Genomic DNA, 17,162 nt, shown 5'->3' with positions numbered 1-17,162 from the left:
ATGTCCTTATTGTTTTCAAAGCTTTTAGTGAAGCCACATGGGCTTCTTCCGTTCTCTTCTACCCTTTTTCCTTGTTGGAATTGTTTGTAATTGTGCCTTTAGAATTTCCTTTTTTAAAAAATTCCCTCCCTTCTGAGACTCCTTTTCTCATTAGAGTCACTTGCCATGGGACTTTACTTCTCATTGTTCTGAGTTTAGTAAAACTGGCTTTCCTGAAATCCAAGGTATATGCTTGGCTACATTTAGCTTTTGCTTCCTTTAGAATCAGGAATTCAGATATGGCATAGTGACTTTCCCCCAGAGTTCTTGCAGCTGCCACTTCATCCACCCCGTCTTCCCGGTGGTTAGTATCAAGTCAAGGATAGCCGCTCCTCTTGTTCCTTCCTCCGCTTTCCCTTGGAGTAAGTTGTGTTATTCCTAACACACGTTAGGAATCTCTTGGAGGGGCCATGTTGGGCAGAATTTGTCTCCCAACGGATTTGGGGGAAATTGAAATTCCCCATCGGGCCTCCTTGAAACACGGGCCATTTGTTTTCCAAAAGCTTCACCCTCGTCTCCTCCTCGACTGGGAGGCTGGTAATAGCCTCCGGCCACTGCGTTCCTTTCATTCCTTGCTCGATGTACGTTAACCCAGATGCTCTCGGTGGGGCTGCTACGCTCATCCTCCTCACAGAACACAGTGGGGATTGAGAGCCATGTCTGCATTCTGTGTCTTGGTCACGGCAGAGTAAGGCACAGACAGAGAGAGCTAAGGAAGGAATCCCATGGGTCACATCAAGAGTTAGCATCATCAGATTTTATTCCATGCACAGCTACAGGGATCTGAAGGCCACTGCGTCCAGCTTGTAAGAAGGGCGTGCAACAAGCGCTAGCAGAATTGCTCATTTGCTGGAGCCCCAGACTGGAGCAAGGGGCTCTGCTCCAAAAATTCAAGGTGCTGGTTATCACCTACAAAGCCCTCAACGGCTTGGGACCTGGATACCTAAAGGAGCGCCTGCGTCCATATTTGCCCTCCCGCCCCTTGAGATCGGCAGCAGAGGCCCTTCTCCGGGAGCCCTCTGTGAAAGATATTAGGAGGGCGAGTACCCGGAGGAGGGCCTTTTCTGTGGTGGCGCCCCACCTCTGGAATGCGCTCCCCAGAGAGGTCCGCCCAGCGCCGTCGTTGTTTGCTTTTCGGCGCCAGGCCAAGACCTTTTTATTTAAACAATATTTTAATAATAGTTGATTTTATTTATTGGTTTTAAATACTGAGCCAGGATGTATCTAGATTTTATATGTATGCATTTATATGTATTTGTTTATGATGTTGGAAGCTGTCCCGAGGCTTATGCGAATGGGACAGCATACAAAAATTCCAAATAAATAAAATAAATAAATACATAAATGCTCACGTTGCACTGAGCATGCCAAAAAACACCAGAGGCACCCTGTCATCCCAAGCCCCATCTGTTTGAGGTGAAGGGGTCCTTCTGAGGATGCCTGACCCATTGGCTTCAAACTGCTTGAGCTGACAAGGGCCTCCACCCCTTGCCGCACCCTGGCTGAAGAGGAGGAGCCGTCTTTCCAAAACAGAGCGGAGATCCCTTTCCTCAGCTCCTCACCCAGGGAGGCTTCCAACCGATGCAACTCGTGACGCGTGGCCGCTTGCCAGAGTGTGCCTGGGCACTGCGACCGCGTGGCCTCTTCAGGGCCACGCAGTCCGAGATCTCCTAACTTTGACAGTAGCATCTCTTCGCAAATTTGTTCCACCAATAAGCATCAATATTGAATATGCTCTGGGAGACATCTATGAGTTTGGCATTTGGATGGAGAAAAGAACGGGGTTGTTAGTTTTCTGTCTGGGCTGGCTTGCACCTGGCCCTCTTCACAGACCTTTGCCATGGCTCTTTTGCTCTAGCCTTGGTTTAACAATGTTCTTCTATTCTTAGTTTCTGCTGGTTTCTTTTTCCCATCCTTCCCACACGGTTTGTCACCATGGAGAATCTAACTCTCCTAGCATTCATTCCTCTTGCTTAAAATAAACTAAAATAAACTAAAATAAGAGGAAAGTTGAAAGGGTATTTGCTTTGTTTGGGTTTTTGTTTGGTTTTTTATGTGCGTTCCTTTTGCCCAGCAGTCAAAGCCCCCCACTAAGAATCGGGGTGCTTCTCACATGCACACTAATTACTTGACCAAATGTGTTCACTTGGTTCCTTTTGTCTCAGGAGTTGACATTAGGTGGTATCAATGTTACTTCGGTGACAATTAATATGCACGGCCTCATTTTTGTGTCCAAGTGATGCTTGTTGAGGCCCCATCGGTGCGGGTGTTCAAGGATAGGCTGGACGTGCACATGGTGGGCATGTCATGAGCAGAGTCGGCTGGTGCCGGGGGTCAGACTAGATGGCCCGAGAGGCCCCTTCTGACTCGCTGTGTTTCTATGTTGCTGTTGTTGTTAGTTGCGAAGTCGTGTCCAACCCATCGCGACCCCATGGACAACACTCCTCCAGGCCTTCCTGTCCTCCATCATCCCCAGAGTCCACCCAAGCCCACACCCACTGCCCCAGTGACTCCATCCAGCCACCTCATCCTCTGCCGTCCACTTCTTCTTTTGCCATCAATTGTTCCCGGCATCAGGCTCTTCTCCAGGGAGTCCTTCCTTCTCATGAGGTGGCCAAAGTATTTGAGCTTCATCTTCAGTATCCGGCCTTCTAAAGAGCAGTCAGGGTTGATCTCCTCTAGGACTGACCGGTTTGATCACCTTGCAGTCCAAGGGACTCGCAGGAGTCTCCTCCAGCACCACAATTCAAAGGCCTCAATCCTTCGGCGCTCAGCCTTCCTTATGGTCCAGCTTTCACAGCCATACATTGCAACTGGGACAACCATCACCTTGACTATGTGCACTTTTGTTGGCAGGATGATGTCTCCGCTTTTTAGTGATGGTACTAACCTTTAAAGCTACCCAGCCTGATATCCTACATTCTGGGATGGGATGCTAAGGGTTTAGTCTAACACATCTGGAACGCACCAGGTTTGAAAACAGGAAGGTGTTACATTATACAAGTCAGTCCTCTGGTCTGTCTAGGCCTGTACTGCCAGCACTGACTGGCAGCAGTGGCTCTCTGGGGTTTCTGGCTGGTTTCTTACCTAGCCTTGCCTGGAGGTGCCAGGAATCACCCCGGAGCTTCAGGGAGAAGGAAAGCAGCAAGGTGCCCCTGAGTTGAGCAGACTCCGTTTCAAACTGTGCCTCCAGTGCAGCCTCCCCGGGAAGCCTTAACCAGGCCTCCGCCCCCAGCTGCAACACCGACTTTGTTGTAGGACAACACAAATACTACACAAATACAGATATCCCAGGCCTTCATGGTGCTCCGCCTCATCTGGAACTCTTGCCCAGGTTCCTGATTTCTAGGATACGTTATGCGCTGGCGTTCCATTTTAGGACGGTCTTGCCATTCAGGAGATGAGTGTGATAACACCACTTGACACGCTCAGTTGTGTTTTGGAGTTGTCCTTTAATTGTCCAAGGATTTTTATTATTATTACCTTAAGTGGCTAATCAACAGGGTGGGAATTCTAGTAACGACTTTGGTCAAAACTTCACATGAGGTTCAAGTTTGCTGTTGCATGTTGCTGTTTTTTACTTTAAGTAGAAGCCAGAATTGGGGTGGGGATGCGGGATTTTGTGGGTAGTGAGTTTTGATTCAATACTTTTGCTCCAGTTTCTTCCCCACACTAAACACTAAATAGCAGCTCTGGAGAACGGATTTTGTCAAGAAGATGGAATAGGGGGAGAGGATTGAAAACAAAACATAGTCCTGACCCATGCTATTCCCACCATCACCACCCTGCCTGGCATTCCCAATTAAAGGAAAACCGAAAGCCGCATAACAAAATCAAACCATGTGTTTAAAGAAATGTGTACTTTTTTGTTGTTGTTAGTCGGGAAGTCATGTCCAACCCATCGCAGCCCCATGGATAGCATTTCTCCAGGCCTTCCTGTCCTCCACCATCCCTGGAGTCCACTCAAGCTCACACCCACTGCCCCAGTGACTCCATCCAGCCCCCTCATCCTCTGCCGTCCCCTCCTTCTTTTGCCCTCCATCGTCCCCAGCATCAGGCTCTTCTCCAGGGAGTCCTTCCTTCTCATGAGGTGGCCAAAGTATCTGAGTTTCATCGTCAGCATCTGGCCTTCTAAAGAGCAGTCAGGGTTGATCTCCTCCAGGACTGACCGGTTTGATCGCCTTGCGGTCCAGGGGACTCTCGGGAATCTTCTCCAGCACCACAATTCAAACGCCTCAATTCTGTGGCGCTTATAAAAAAGATGAATCCATCCATCCAAACCAGTTTTCCATCAAGCTTAAAGGCAGGGGGGTGGGGGGTGCCCCTTGTTCAGCCTTGGTTCTATGCAAGGACCACAAGAGAAGCTGAAACACCCTGCCTACCGAATTCTGTACACGTCAAGCAGCAGGCCAGCCAGTGCTGCTGAGCACCATGGGGTCCCCCCACCCCCCATCTAGCCTTCCTCAGCACTACAGCCTTGGATCGCTTCTGGAAACAACTGCTTCTGCATGCTGGGCGGACTCATTCGCTGGGCACGGATGTGTTCTGCATCCCGGGCCTGTGGCGGCCCTGCACCTCCTCTGCGCCTCTGTGCAGCCCGGAGACCCTCCCCACACCGCTTTGCTCGCTGCTCTCTGGCGCTGCCAGAGCAGGAGGCTCCCCGCTCGTGCTGCAGTCAGCAGAGTTTGCTCTGGCTGCACTCACAGCGGGCAAGCAAGCAAGCCCGGCGATGACTAATCTTGGCGCATTAGCAGCTCCCCCTGTGGCTTTGCATCTTGGGGGAGCAGGCGTCATCGAGCCGGGAGCTTTTATCCAGAAAAGCAACTGGGTGCACGCACCGCTGGAGGGCCCCCACCCAGAGTGTCTCCCCACTTCCCTTCTTCGAGGGGAATGGAAGGATGCAACCGGTCTGGTTGCAAAGGTAGGCAAATAAATGTGTCTCTCTCCCCCTTTCCGTGCATTTTTAAGTTTGGGGCAAATCGGTGAAGGTGGTGGAGAGAGCAGCAGCACAGGCTGAGGGTGACTGCAGGTGACCTCCCAGGCAGAATGCAGGTGACTTCCAAAATCTCACAGGCCCCCCGAGCTGCTCCTGCCAGAGCTGGTTCCGTTCCAGCACTTGCTGCCCGTCGCTGGGAAGCGGTGCAGCAGCTGCCGAAACTTGGCCCACAGAGGCAGCGCTTACCGTGACAATCCCTGCCCCCCAGCTCCATTGGTCTACTTGTCGCTCTCGTCCCCACGAGCACAATTCGCCATTATCCGATCGCCCACCGATTAGTTAATGGCCGTGTCGATTGCCCCGAGTCTGTCTGGATTGTGGGGAGGGACGAGTCTCTGGGTGGGGGGCGCAAATGAGTTGGGTGCATCCCTGTCGCAAGGGGCATTGTTGAGAGAGTGTCTTCCTGCTTAATGTAAAATATTTCATTGCTTCATCGTCCAACGGATGCCTAGAACTGATAAATAGCTTTTGAGAGGCCGCCACTCTCCCAAGCGCAATGCATCTTCCATGTGCTGCTTCCGGCCAGAGCACGTTTCCCTGCTCCCTTTAAACCTTGGTTTTAGATCCCGGATCAGGTGAGAATTCACCAAAGAGATGGCCAAAAGGTGACTCCCAAGCAAGTTGCAGCCTGGATCGTGCCCACCATGATACGGACAGACAAACCCAGTCCCAGACTTGTGGATGGGGGGGAGGGGGGGAGGCCAACTGGGAAGCAAGAACATAATCGGGGAGAAAGGGGTCGTGTTCATAACCATCAGCCGTTCTGATGGTTCCTGCAGTTTTTCAGCAGCCACGTAGGGAAAGACCTGGGTTTGAATTTGGCCACCAGGAGCTGGGCCCTGGAGCTGCCCACACGGATTCTCACCCCACAGTCCTTCTCTTCCCTCTGTCTCCATTTCCCTCTTTCTCTTCCCGCATCCCACAGCTGGAGTCGCCGCTGGCTCCTCCACTGGCACGATCCACAGCCCCACTGCTATGTCCTTGCCGGGGAGCAGACGACCCTCCACGGGCTCCCGAAGGTGAGTATGGCTGGACTTTCCCCCTCTGTCCACCTGCCACATCGCAGCCTCCCTGTGAATTCACAGCAGAGTCCCTCACCTGCAGACCGGCACAAATTGCATCCCACAGCGCCTTCATGTACCCAGAGAGCAAGGAAGCCCCCCAGCCATGGTGCGGGGGCTTCTCCTTCCATGCACAGGCCGAACGCTCTCCAGCGCCTGTGGGAACCGCCAGTCCCAAGGCAAGAGGAGCACGTGGTTTCTCATGGCTGCCCACAGTCCCAAGTTGCATGCTTGTAGCTGTGCGCACACACCCCTGTTGTGCATGTACGGACCCCCCGCAAACCGACATCGCCACAATCGATGCTGGAATCACGCCTCCATTCCGCATAGCCAAAGGCAGGTGTTGCAGGATCCGCTTCTGCAGCAGCAGGAGGGCAGGGATCCCATGGCTGGGGGCGGGGGTTGGCCAGGGCCCTGTTCGCCCCAGTTCTCCGCTGCTCGAGAGCCCCTGGGCCACTGCCACATAGGAGATGTGGGGCAGCATCTCCAGAGGATGCAGCTGTGGTCTTTCCGGCAGGCCTTCTGCTGTGCCTTCAGTGCGATGCCGCACAGCCGGGGACCTGCCAGGCCGAGTGCAGAGCGCAAAACGGCGCCCAGCCCTGGCCAGAGGCCGCCAGCTCCTGCCGGGCACAGGAGTCCTGTAGGTCAAGGATGGCCGCCCAGAGATGCTGGGCCTCCCTCAGGAATGAAGAGGCATTTGTTAATATTGATCAAGGGAACGAAGGACATGCTGTCCCTCTTCCATTTAAAAGCAGAACTGCTTATGGGAGGGGGAGCTTCCCCCTATATAGGGCATGGCGGAAAAGATCTCAGGCACGCCGGAGAGAACCTGCCCCATCGCCAAGGAGGCACCTTGTCCCTAGAGACCTGCTAGGGAAGAGAGGCAGAATCCGCCGTTCCGGCTGCCTTGAATCTCAAACGTCTTGTGGGGAGACAGGCACTGTGCCCCTTCCAATCCTCTGAACAGAGGGTGTGCCCCTGTAAACCAGTTCCTGGGGCACTTGGGAGGGGCTGTTCCCTCCCATCCCCTGGGCAGCTGGCCTAGAGGGACCCTCGGCCAGCCAGATCCAGCATAAGGGCTCTGATTCTCACCTCTGAAGTGCTCCCAAATTGTGGCACGGAGAGGTGACCTTGCTTCGAAAGTGAAGGAAGGTGGGAAGAGGAGGGGCGAGCGCCCTCACATTTTGCGGGGGGCTCTCAGCATCCAAAGTTCAGAGCCTGCGGGAAGGTGGGACTGTCGCTCAAAACCGCCTGCACCTTTCAGCCCGCGAAGGCGCTTGCGACGCAGGCACCCGAGGCGGGGAGCCCCCGCCCCCCCGCCCCACGGAGCGCCCCACGGGCCGCGGGGCTGCCGAGCCCACCCCTGCCCGCGCGCGGCTCCAGCGTGGCGGCGGCGGCCATCCCGCAGCTGGTCCGGGCCGGGGGCGCTCCCCCCCCCGGTGCTGCGCCCGATGCTTCGCTTCGCGGGACCGGGGGGGGCGCGGCGGGGGGGCCCGGGCCGTGCTCAGGCCTGCCTTTGCTACTGCTTCTCTAACCTGTTCGCAGACGGCTTTGCCACGCCCCATTTTGAACCCCGCCTGTTTGTTCTTGTCCTTTTCTGTTCCGTTTTCTTTTCGTTCTTCTTCCTGTCTTGTGTGTGTGCGTTTCTCTGGTGGCTTTTGAAGTCGTGAGTTTTATGGAAGGAGTGGCTTTGCCTCGCTCTTTAAGTCCGCCACGGCCCCTGCCACTCCGACTGAGAAACAGCCTCTTCTTCCTGCCTCCAGGCGTCCCTCCCCACCTGTGAGCATGCGGGACACCTACGGCACCTCCTCGCTCAGCAGCAGCAGCAACTCCGGCTCCTGCAAGGGCAGCGACAGCAGCCCCACCCCCAGGTAACCCTGGCCCCGCGCGGCGCCGCCGCCGGTCCCGGGCGCCTCCTGCGGGGTCTCACGCGCGGGCGCCGGCGCCTCTGCGCCAGCAGCGGGACTGCCTGACCGGGATCGCCTTGAGCCCCGCGCCTTCATGGGTGAGGCCACCCGGGCCCCCTGCAGTGACGTGCGACAGCATGAAACCGGGTAGTGGCTCTCCCGGGCAACCGCAAGCGTTTAGAACATGCACAGAGTGTTTTATGGATTCTGAGCCACGTGGGCCCAGCAGGGAGCACAGTCAGGAGAAGGTCTGCAGAGTGGGCTCAACACAATGGCGTTTGATTGTTGTTGTTGTTGTTGTCAGTCGCGAAGTCGTGTCCGACCCATCACAACCCCATGGACAACACTCCTCCAGGCCCTCCTGTCCCCCACCGTCCCCCGGAGTCCACCCAAGCCCACACCCACTGCCCCAGTGACTCCATCCAGCCACCTCATCCTCTGCCCTCCCCTCCTTCTTTTGCCATCTCTTGTTCTCAGCATCAGGCTCTTCTCCAGGGAGTCCTTCCTTCTCATTAGGTGGCCAAAGCATTTGAGTTTCATCTTCAGGATCTGGCTTTCTAAAAAGCATTTGATTGCAGGAGATTAACTTAATGATCCTGGGATTTTGAGTCTTGGTGTGCAAATGAGGGTGATTGCATTAACCTGGCAGCCTGACCAGTTCTTCCTGAGCAGCGAAACAGCCGCCCCGGCAGCTCCCTGGGGAAGCCATCAGGTCCCACTTCTTCCAGCAGCAGCAAATGCCAGCAGTGACCTGGCTTGGGATTTCTGGGCGCTTCCTGAGAAAGGGGTGCGGGCATTTTATAGCACAAAGCAACCCTTTTCTGCCAGGATTTAGCTGCATTTTCCCAACAAATGCAAGCTGGCCTTTCTGCTTGTTCGATTGCACCCAGAGTCTGCTCATCCAAGAATGATCCTAAGCTCTGAAGGGGAAGGTTTCATTTAGCTCTTCCGGCTGATAGCCATGTACAGCCTCATCATAAGGACTATGCCCAGCATAGGTGCAAATGTGAAGGTCTTTGAGCATAGAGTCCCCTAATCCCAGATACCAGTTGATCCAGCTAAGCAGAGACCCTGTAAATCAGGAAGGGTTTCAGGATGCAGGCCTCAGAAACTCACAGAGCGGTATCTTCTCCTGCTGGCATCCATTTCAACTTGCAGGAGCTCCGTGGCTGAGCAGAAAGCCCTTTTGCGTGAGATAATTTCCTGCGGAGACGTTGGAATTCCAGGTGCGATGACTGCGCATTGGGCAGGCGACTTGTGTCCTCCAGACGTTTTCACCTACAACTCCCAGCAGCCCTAGCCAGCATAACCACTGGCAAGGGATCATGGGAGCTGCAGGCCGAAACATTCGGAGGACCACCGGTGACCTGCCTCACAGGTGTGCACGGGCCATTATGCACACCAGGTGCAAGCTGTTGTGCATACAGAAAATAAATATTATGGGATCTTACAAACACAGCCCAGAGGCATTTCTCTGGGGAAGGCAGGTTCTTTTGTCCTTGTCTTACTTTTAGTGTAAATGCACCTGCACGATTCCAAATAAAGGCAGAAGAATTTGTAGCGAAATGCTAAACTGAAGCATGGATTTATGATGGTTTTTGGAAGTCATAGGCGCCCATATACATGAAGCCATGAAACAATGAGCTCATCAAACTCACACTGTTTGTGAGGATACAAGTGCAGCTAAAAAGTCGCTCAGCTTTTCCACTCTGCTCACGAGCAGATAAGCCGTCCTGCTCCATGTCAGTGGCACACGGATGGAGACCCAGGGAGTGATGCTACCGGTCAGGCCTCAATCCGTGGAGCCAGATTTCTCACCCAAAGGTGGATCCCGTGTTTAGACTCGGTTTTTTCAGACAGGTACGGCTGGGGAAGACACAGACTGCCGCTAAACCACACTTTTGCCCTGTTGATAAGAAGGAACATGCAGCTTGCAGCTCAAACGTTTTCCCATAGACATGCAATCTGTGGCGAAGGAACCAAGAGCGGACACGATGACGGTCACGGCTTATGCCAGCAGATGGCGTAGCCACCTACGGAGGCGCTTACGGATTACACGTTTTTGGCATTGCCTCGCCGCTCTCCGGTGCCTCGTCCCTCCGTACATCGTTCAGCCTACCTGTCATCCTGCTGCTGATGGTGCTCTCGTCCCTCCCTCCCTCCCATCACACCACGTCACTGTCAGCTGCCCAGGGTCGGACAGATTATGTAATAAAAACGTGATCTTAGGTGACAGCCCCACACGTCCTCTAACAGGCAGTTTCTGGGCCAGTTCAAAATGTCATTCTCGAGCTGTGCCCCTTTAAGTTCCCAGTCTCCGTCCGACGCAGTGGTACCGAAGTCACAATTTTCTTAGAAGTCCGGAGCTGCCCAGCTTCAGAGCTGTTCTGAAGTACTAAATCCTCTTTCTGCCCAACAGCCATCAGTAGCTTTTATATTCTCGGCCCCTCATTACATGAGGGATGTAGCCAGGTTGGAGTCGGTGCAGCGGAGGGCCACGGGGATGGTGGCTGGTTTGCAGGGGAAGCCAGACGAGGAGAGGCTGAGGGAGCCAGGTCTTTTCAGGCTGGGGAGGAGGAGACTCAGAGGGGACCTGTGGGCGACATATAAGTAGATGAGGGGGTGTCACATGGAGGTGGGGAGAGACCTGTTTTCCCCTGCGGAGGAAGGCAGGACACGCCCCAACAGAGCAAAGCTCAAGGGACCAAGATTCAAGGTGGATGCCAGGAAGCACTTTCTGATGGTGAGGACCCCCAGGGCATGGGATGGGCTTCCACGGGAGGAGGTTGAGGCCCCATTGGTGCGGGTGTTCAAGGACAGGCTGGACATGCACATGGTGGGCATGTCATGAGTGGACCCAGCTAGTGCCCGGGTCAGACTAGATGGCCCCTTCTGACTCGCTATGTTGTCGGCATGTCGTGAGCAGAACCGGCTGGAGCTGGGGGTCAGACTAGATGGCCCAGGAGACCTCTTCTGACTTGCTCTGTTTCTGTGTTTCTATGTTAAAGATGGCCCTTTTATGCTGTCTGGGAAGCACAGATGCAAGGGGTAGGAACGGGGGCAGTCAGCGACCCCAGAAGCTGTTATTATTACTTTTACAACAAGACATTCGCACCCCCTTTCCCCCTCCTGCAAGGAACCCAGGCTGGCTTCCAAAATTCTCAAAGTTCAGTCAAGTGCAGTGGTGGGAGGGGGGGGGGGGGAAGCAAGGAGATCCATCTGTACCCTGCTGTGAACAATCCGCAGAAATTGAAACAGGTCACTACCACTTACCCAGAACATTCATAGCATTTTAAAGACAACTTTACAGTCGCATTAACATTCTTATCTCTTGCTGGCCATATTCACACACAACAAGAAGTCTGGTCTCAGCCCTGGCAGGACAAACAGACATTCCAGGCCCAAGGGAAGAACGGCTCAACGCCAAGGCTTCTGAGGCACTTTTTGTCTACCAAATCATACAAAAACCTACCTATGTATTTAATTATTCTAGACATTTCTGCCCTGCCCTGCAGAGAACACTTCAGTCAAACAAGCCCCAGATTAATATGCACTCCACGTAATCACAGTAAAAGAACTGAGAAGAAAGATGGCATATCAAGGACAAGGCTCTCACACTTAAAAGGCTTGGGAAAGTAAAACTATCTTTGCACCAGAAAGAGGGCAAGCCAGTTGTCCCCCCAGGGAAACCATGCGCCCCTCTGAGGCACAGTCCCCTTTCCCGTCGCCACCCGTCCTTTCCGTGGCAGTGGAGGCACCTGTCCCGCGCGTGCGAGCGAGGGCGCTGGGGGTGGCCTCAGACTCGCAGGCAGGCCGGGGGGGGGGGCGCCTGGGCCACGCTCTGTCCCCACTGCAGCCAGTGCGGCTTGCGCGGCTATGTAGGAGCTCCCCTCCCGCCTGCCTCCCGAGGGCACAGGTGAGCCCAGGGTGGGGCTCGTGGGCGAACGCCACCCGGGGGCCTGGAGCTCAGCAAGTCCGTGCAGGCAGAGAGCCGCTCACCTGGCCAGCGCAGGCGCACGGGCCTTGTCTTGGAGGGCTGTCTAAGCCGCTCCTCTGCCACGTTTCCCTGTTTCTTCACCGCCGTTTCCCCCATGCCTGGGCAAGGGGCGCCCCTGAAGCACTCGCCGGCCTGGAGGGCTCCCCTGCCCTGTTCTCACCCAGCTTTGGGAGGGGGAGCTGGGCACATGCCCCGCCTCGGAGCAGCCGAAGGGAGTGCCGAGTTTCTGGCGTTGCAAAGCCCCGTTCCTGCCCCGAGGAGCTTGCCAAGTAATTTCCAGAATGAGAAAGGCGGAATAGAAAGGGGAGAAGGGCGAGGCGAACGAGGGTCGGATGTGCATTGGTGAAAGGGGGGGCTGTGGTCGGGCACTCTCAAGCCTCCGCAGAACCGGAGGTCAAGTCTGCCTCCCAGGATGAGGGACCGTGAGGGCTCCCCCCGGGCTCCCACGGATCGCGCTCGTTCCGTTCGCTCCCCAGCTGTTTTCTGCAAGCAGTTCGGGGCGAGCGAGGAGGAGCGACGGCCTGTTTTGACGGCTTCCTGTCTTTCCAGACGCCCCATCAAGTACATGCTGTGCAGCGATAACCACGGGATCAAGCCCCCAACCCCTGAGCAGTACCTGACCCCCCTCCAGCAGAAGGAGGTCTGCATCCGGCACCTGCGGGCCAGGCTGAAGGACACGCATGAGCGCCTGCAGGACAGGTCGGTATCGGCCGCCCCTGCGTCTGCGGCAGGTGGGCCCACGCTCCCCTTGGCCCAGTCGGCCGGCACCTTGCGCCTCTCCGAAACGTTTGACCGGGGGGTTCACTAACGCGGGAGGAAAAGCGGGGCTTGCTGGGAAGCGTCGCCCTGACGAGGTTGGCAGTGCTGGGCGGGGGACTTGGAAGGGTCTTCCCTGTGGAGACCCCGCAAGGTCGTGCAGACCCCGGCTGGTCTCCCAGGGAAGAGCCGTTGTCAATTTGCCAGAGCTGCACCATCTTGGTAGTGTCATCTTGGTGTTCAATGTGGATAAGTGCAAGGTCTTGCACTTGGGGCACAGGAAGGGGTGTCATAAGTGCAGGTTAGGGGACAAGTGGCTGGAGAGCAGCACTTGTGAAAGGGACCTCGGGGTGCTGGTCGACTGCAGGCTGAACGTGAGTCAGCCGTGTGATGCGGTGGCCAAGAGGGCCAATGCCACCCTTGGTTGCATAGCCAGAGGTGTGGCTTCTAGAGCGAGAGAGGGATTACTACCACTCTATGCGACTCTGGTGCGCCCGCAACTGGAGTATTGTGCTCAGTTTTGGGCCCCTCATTACAGGAAGGATACAGCCAGGTTAGAGTCAGTGCAGCGTAGGGCCACAAGGTTGGTGGCCGGTTTGCAGGGGATGGGGTATGAGGTGAGACTGAGGGAACTGGGTCTCTTCAGCCTGGAGAAGAGGAAACTCCGAGGGGATCTGTTGGCGACATACAGGTATGTGAGGGGGTTTCACACGGAGATGGGTAGAGACCTGTTCTCTCCTGCAGAGGAAGGCAGGACACACAGAGCAAAGCTCAGGGAGCCAAGGTTCCATTTGGATGCCAGGAAGCACTTCCTGACAGTCAGGACCCCGAGGGTGGGAATGGGCTTCCATGGGAGGTCGTTGAGGCCCCATCGGTGAGGGTGTTCAAGGATAGACTAGACATGCACATGGTGGGCATGTTGTGAGTGGAGCTGGCTGGAGCCAGGGGTCAGACTAGGTGGCCTGGGAGGCCCCTTCTGACTCGCTCTGTTTCTATGATAGGTCCCTGTTCTAGTTTTTTGCTCGTTTGGGGCACTGATCTTTCCCCCTTCATCTTTCCCAGTATCCACCCCTCCATGCAGGGTGCTGGTTTAGTACATCCTAGCCCTCCTGAGTATGACTTCAGGCAGTCAAAGGATGAAACGTGAGACTTTCCAAGAATGCCACAAGCCAGTGAAGCACCAGAGCTGCATCCTTTGGCTTCCACAAGCCCCATTCAGCACTCTGGGGGCCTTAGGGAAGCCAATAAAGGTAATTTTTCAGAATCTGCACAATAGGTTTTTGGAATTTCTTTCTATGGAAAACATAAATAAGCAACCCATAAAGACGATAGCAATACATAATCAAAAAAAGTATTTCACAGAACTGGCTTGGTAAGCACTGATCACTCACAGCCACTTGCTAGAAATCAGGGCAGCGCTCGTAATGCTTTTTGCACTGAATGTTGGGGTTCGGGGCCGCGTGGAGTGCGGGAGCAGCCCAAACCGCCACCATCTGCTTGTCTGCCTGCTTCAGGGATGCGGAGATTGAAGACCTGAAGACTCAGCTCTCGCGGATGCAGGAGGACTGGATCGAGGAGGAGTGCCACCGCGTGGAGGCCCAGCTGGCGCTCAAGGAGGCCCGGAAGGAGATCAAGCAGCTGAAGCAGGTCATCGACACCGTCAAGAGCAACCTGATCGAGAAGGACAAGGGGCTGCAGAAGTACTTCGTGGACATCAACATCCAGAACAAGAAGCTGGAGACGCTGCTGCACAGCATGGAGGTGGCCCAGAACGGGGCCGTCAAGGAGGAGGGGGCGGCCGAGTCCGCGGGTGGCTCTCCGGCGCGCTCCCTCACCCGCAGCTCCACCTACACGAAGCTGAGCGACCAGGGCGCAGCGGACAGGAACATGGGGGGCTCCCAGACCATCTCGGTGGAGGAGGGGGCGGACAGTGGCTTTGCGGCGGCCGAGGACTCGCTGAGCCGGACCGAGCTGCTGGACCAGAGCAGCCTGGTCTCCTCGGGCGTGGACTGTGGCATGGACGAAGGCTCCCTGCAGACCTCCTTCACGCTGGGCTCCCGGGTCCCGACCAGCTCCACCTACGAGAAGCTGATGGGGTCTCAGCAGAGTGTCGAGGCCGCGGTGCAGGCGAGCTGCCTGCAGGAGCAAGCCATACAGACGGACTATGTGCCCTACGAGCCGGACCTGGACACCATCCTGGAGAAGGTCATGAAATCCCAGGCCGGCAGCCTCGGCAGCCCCACGTCAGTGTGGGTGTCCGAAATGGAGGATGCCGCCGAGGCCAGCAGCTCGGAGCCCCGTGGCCAAACCCTCGCGGGGGCCGTGGATTTGGCCGCCCCCGAGCCCAGCTCTGCCGCGGCAGCCGGTGCAGGGGAGCAGGCGGAGAACCCAGCAGGACCCCCGGGGTCCCCGAGCCCGGAGGCCAACAATCCCTCGGGGCAGCAGCCCCCCCGTGCGAGCGAGTCCGTGAGCATCGTGTGTGCTCCGGAGGATGACGAGTGGGCCGAGCCCGGCCAGGACACCGCCGGGGCGGCGGCGGCGTCCGCCCTGGAGCCCAAGACGTACTGGAGCCGCCACTTCATCGTGGATCTGCTGGCTGTGGTGGTGCCCGCCGTGCCCACGGTGGCCTGGCTGTGCCGCTCCCAGCGCAGGCAGGACCAGCCCATCTACAACATCAGCTCGCTGCTGCGGGGCTGCTGCACCATCGCGCTGCGCTCCATCCGCAAGATCAGCTGCCGCTCCGTCGCCAGCGCGAGCGGCACCTCCGCCCAGCCGTAGCCGCGTCCGGCTGTCCGGCCGGCCGGCAGCATCGCACACCCGCCTGGGGGAGAGAGCGCGTCCTGAGGGCAGCGGCCATTCGGCTGACCACTGATTGTAGGTTCCATACACGTCCCGAAACTCCTTATTTCCTCACTCTCTGGGTGTTGGTCTGGGGACACGAGGACAGCTTGACGCGAGTTCCGCCCCGCTCCGTCTCACGTCGCGCTAAGTGACCTGAGAGGCGGCGTCGCTGCTGTTTCGGAATTCTTGGAGGACGTGCAAATGGAAGCGAATTGTCTCTGCGTTGCTGTAGCCAGAAGGCCAGCTGCCTCTTTGGAAGGGCCCTCTCCTTCTAGGGGATCCGGCTTCTGGAAAGGGGTCTGCCATCCCACTTCAAGAAAGTTACAAGACTTTCCTTAAGCGGCTGGTCCAGCCCATTCCGCTGCTTTCCCTCTTAGGCTCTCTCCAGACATTTTGCGGTTTGGCCAGGAAGACTCCCCAGGGCTGCAGCTGTTGTCTTTCTCTTCCATTTCTTCCAAGGCTTTCTTTACGATCCCTCCTAAGACCATAGGGAGCTGCCCTTATACTACCCAGGTGCCCAGGTCTTTGCCACCAGGCCCCCCACCTGCTCTGCACACCCCCCCACTCCATTCTCATCCTGCTCCATTGCTACGCCTGATCAGCATCACCCCCGTTCCTCAACCCAGGGCCCTCCAGAAGTTTGGGGCTTCAGTTCTCACCAGCCCTGCCGACACAGCCAGTGATCCCGAAAGCTGGGAGTGGCCGTCCAACACTCCTGGAGGCCACCGAGTTGGGCAGGCGGCCTTCCAGCCAGGTTGCAGGACTAACTGAAGGTCATTTTGTAGATCCTGGAGGGGAAGGAAAGTGGCCCCCCAGGGCCGCCTAGCGATGGAGAGAGAGATCCTAAGTCACTGCCAGCGATGGAAGGGGTGGATCCTGCAGCTCTCCCTTCTTTCGTCCCATCGCAGGCAAAATACCTGACCGGGACCCTAGCAAGGTGGAGTTCCTGGCCAACGTGCCCCGCCACCCCACTGGCCCCGCAAACATTTTCCTGTCTGTCGGACGGGTGAGCATCTCTGAGCGCTGGCTAAAATACACTGAAAGGTTTCAAAAAGTGCATGCGCATCCTGACATTGACTTCTTTTTGCAAAATGAAAAAATGGGGCTTCATCCATTTGGCTCCCACTTTTCAGCCCCTCCTGCTGTCTCTGGTGGAGCCGCTCTGACGGGGCTGAGAGCCGGGGCCTTCCCTGCCCATCCGATAGAAAGGAAGCTGTTCCGATTTAGAAACAGCCCCTGCAGACGGGGGGTGGGGGGGGTAGACTGCGCGTCCTGCAAGGACATGGGTCCTTGTTAAACAGGCAGCCTTCCTCACTTGCTCTGAGTACTTTGAATTCCACATTTCTTCTGTACAAGACGAATTACGCAAGTTGGTGCTGCTGGGAACGGAGGCTGTGGCACTGGCGAACCAGAGGCCAGTCTTGCCCGGTTGTGGGGCCGGCGATCTTTGTAAACCTTTGGCAGCTTCCTAAATCTGGCAGTCATGAGGGGACCTTGAGGACTGGCAGCCTGCTCTGCCCGTTAAACACACCAGTGCATGGGGCTTCATCCTGCCCCCCCCCCAC

General features: G+C 56.3%; 1 protein-coding gene across 1 annotated transcript; it reads left to right on the top strand.

The window, feature by feature from the left end:
• The first annotated feature begins 5,074 nt into the window (after window positions 1-5,074).
• Window positions 5,075-15,534, top strand: SNPH (syntaphilin). Its single transcript, XM_044455672.1, has 5 exons — window positions 5,075-5,087; window positions 5,967-6,054; window positions 7,761-7,967; window positions 12,550-12,699; window positions 14,271-15,534. The coding sequence occupies exons 2-5, from the start codon at window positions 6,011-6,013 to the stop codon at window positions 15,532-15,534; spliced, it is 1,665 nt and encodes a 554-aa protein (XP_044311607.1). The 5' UTR covers window positions 5,075-5,087; window positions 5,967-6,010.
• Window positions 15,535-17,162: the final 1,628 nt, after the last annotated feature.

This window comes from Varanus komodoensis, unplaced genomic scaffold, assembly GCF_004798865.1.
Source record: "Varanus komodoensis strain SLA01 unplaced genomic scaffold, ASM479886v1 scaffold8, whole genome shotgun sequence".
Taxonomy (NCBI): Eukaryota; Metazoa; Chordata; class Lepidosauria; order Squamata; family Varanidae; genus Varanus; species Varanus komodoensis.
This window is presented reverse-complemented; position numbering and strand designations above follow the sequence as displayed.

What these genes read in the sequence shown, in the direction of transcription:
- SNPH (XM_044455672.1), top strand. Translation starts at nt 6,011, where the DNA reads ATGTCCTTGCCGGGGAGCAGACGACCCTCCACGGGCTCCCGAAG. An exon ending in CCCTCCACGGGCTCCCGAAG is followed by an intron (nt 6,055 to 7,760) that starts GTGAGTATGGCT and finishes TGGCTTTTGAAG; the next exon opens with TCGTGAGTTTTATGGAAGGA. An exon ending in CATGAGCGCCTGCAGGACAG is followed by an intron (nt 12,700 to 14,270) that starts GTCGGTATCGGC and finishes TGCCTGCTTCAG; the next exon opens with GGATGCGGAGATTGAAGACC.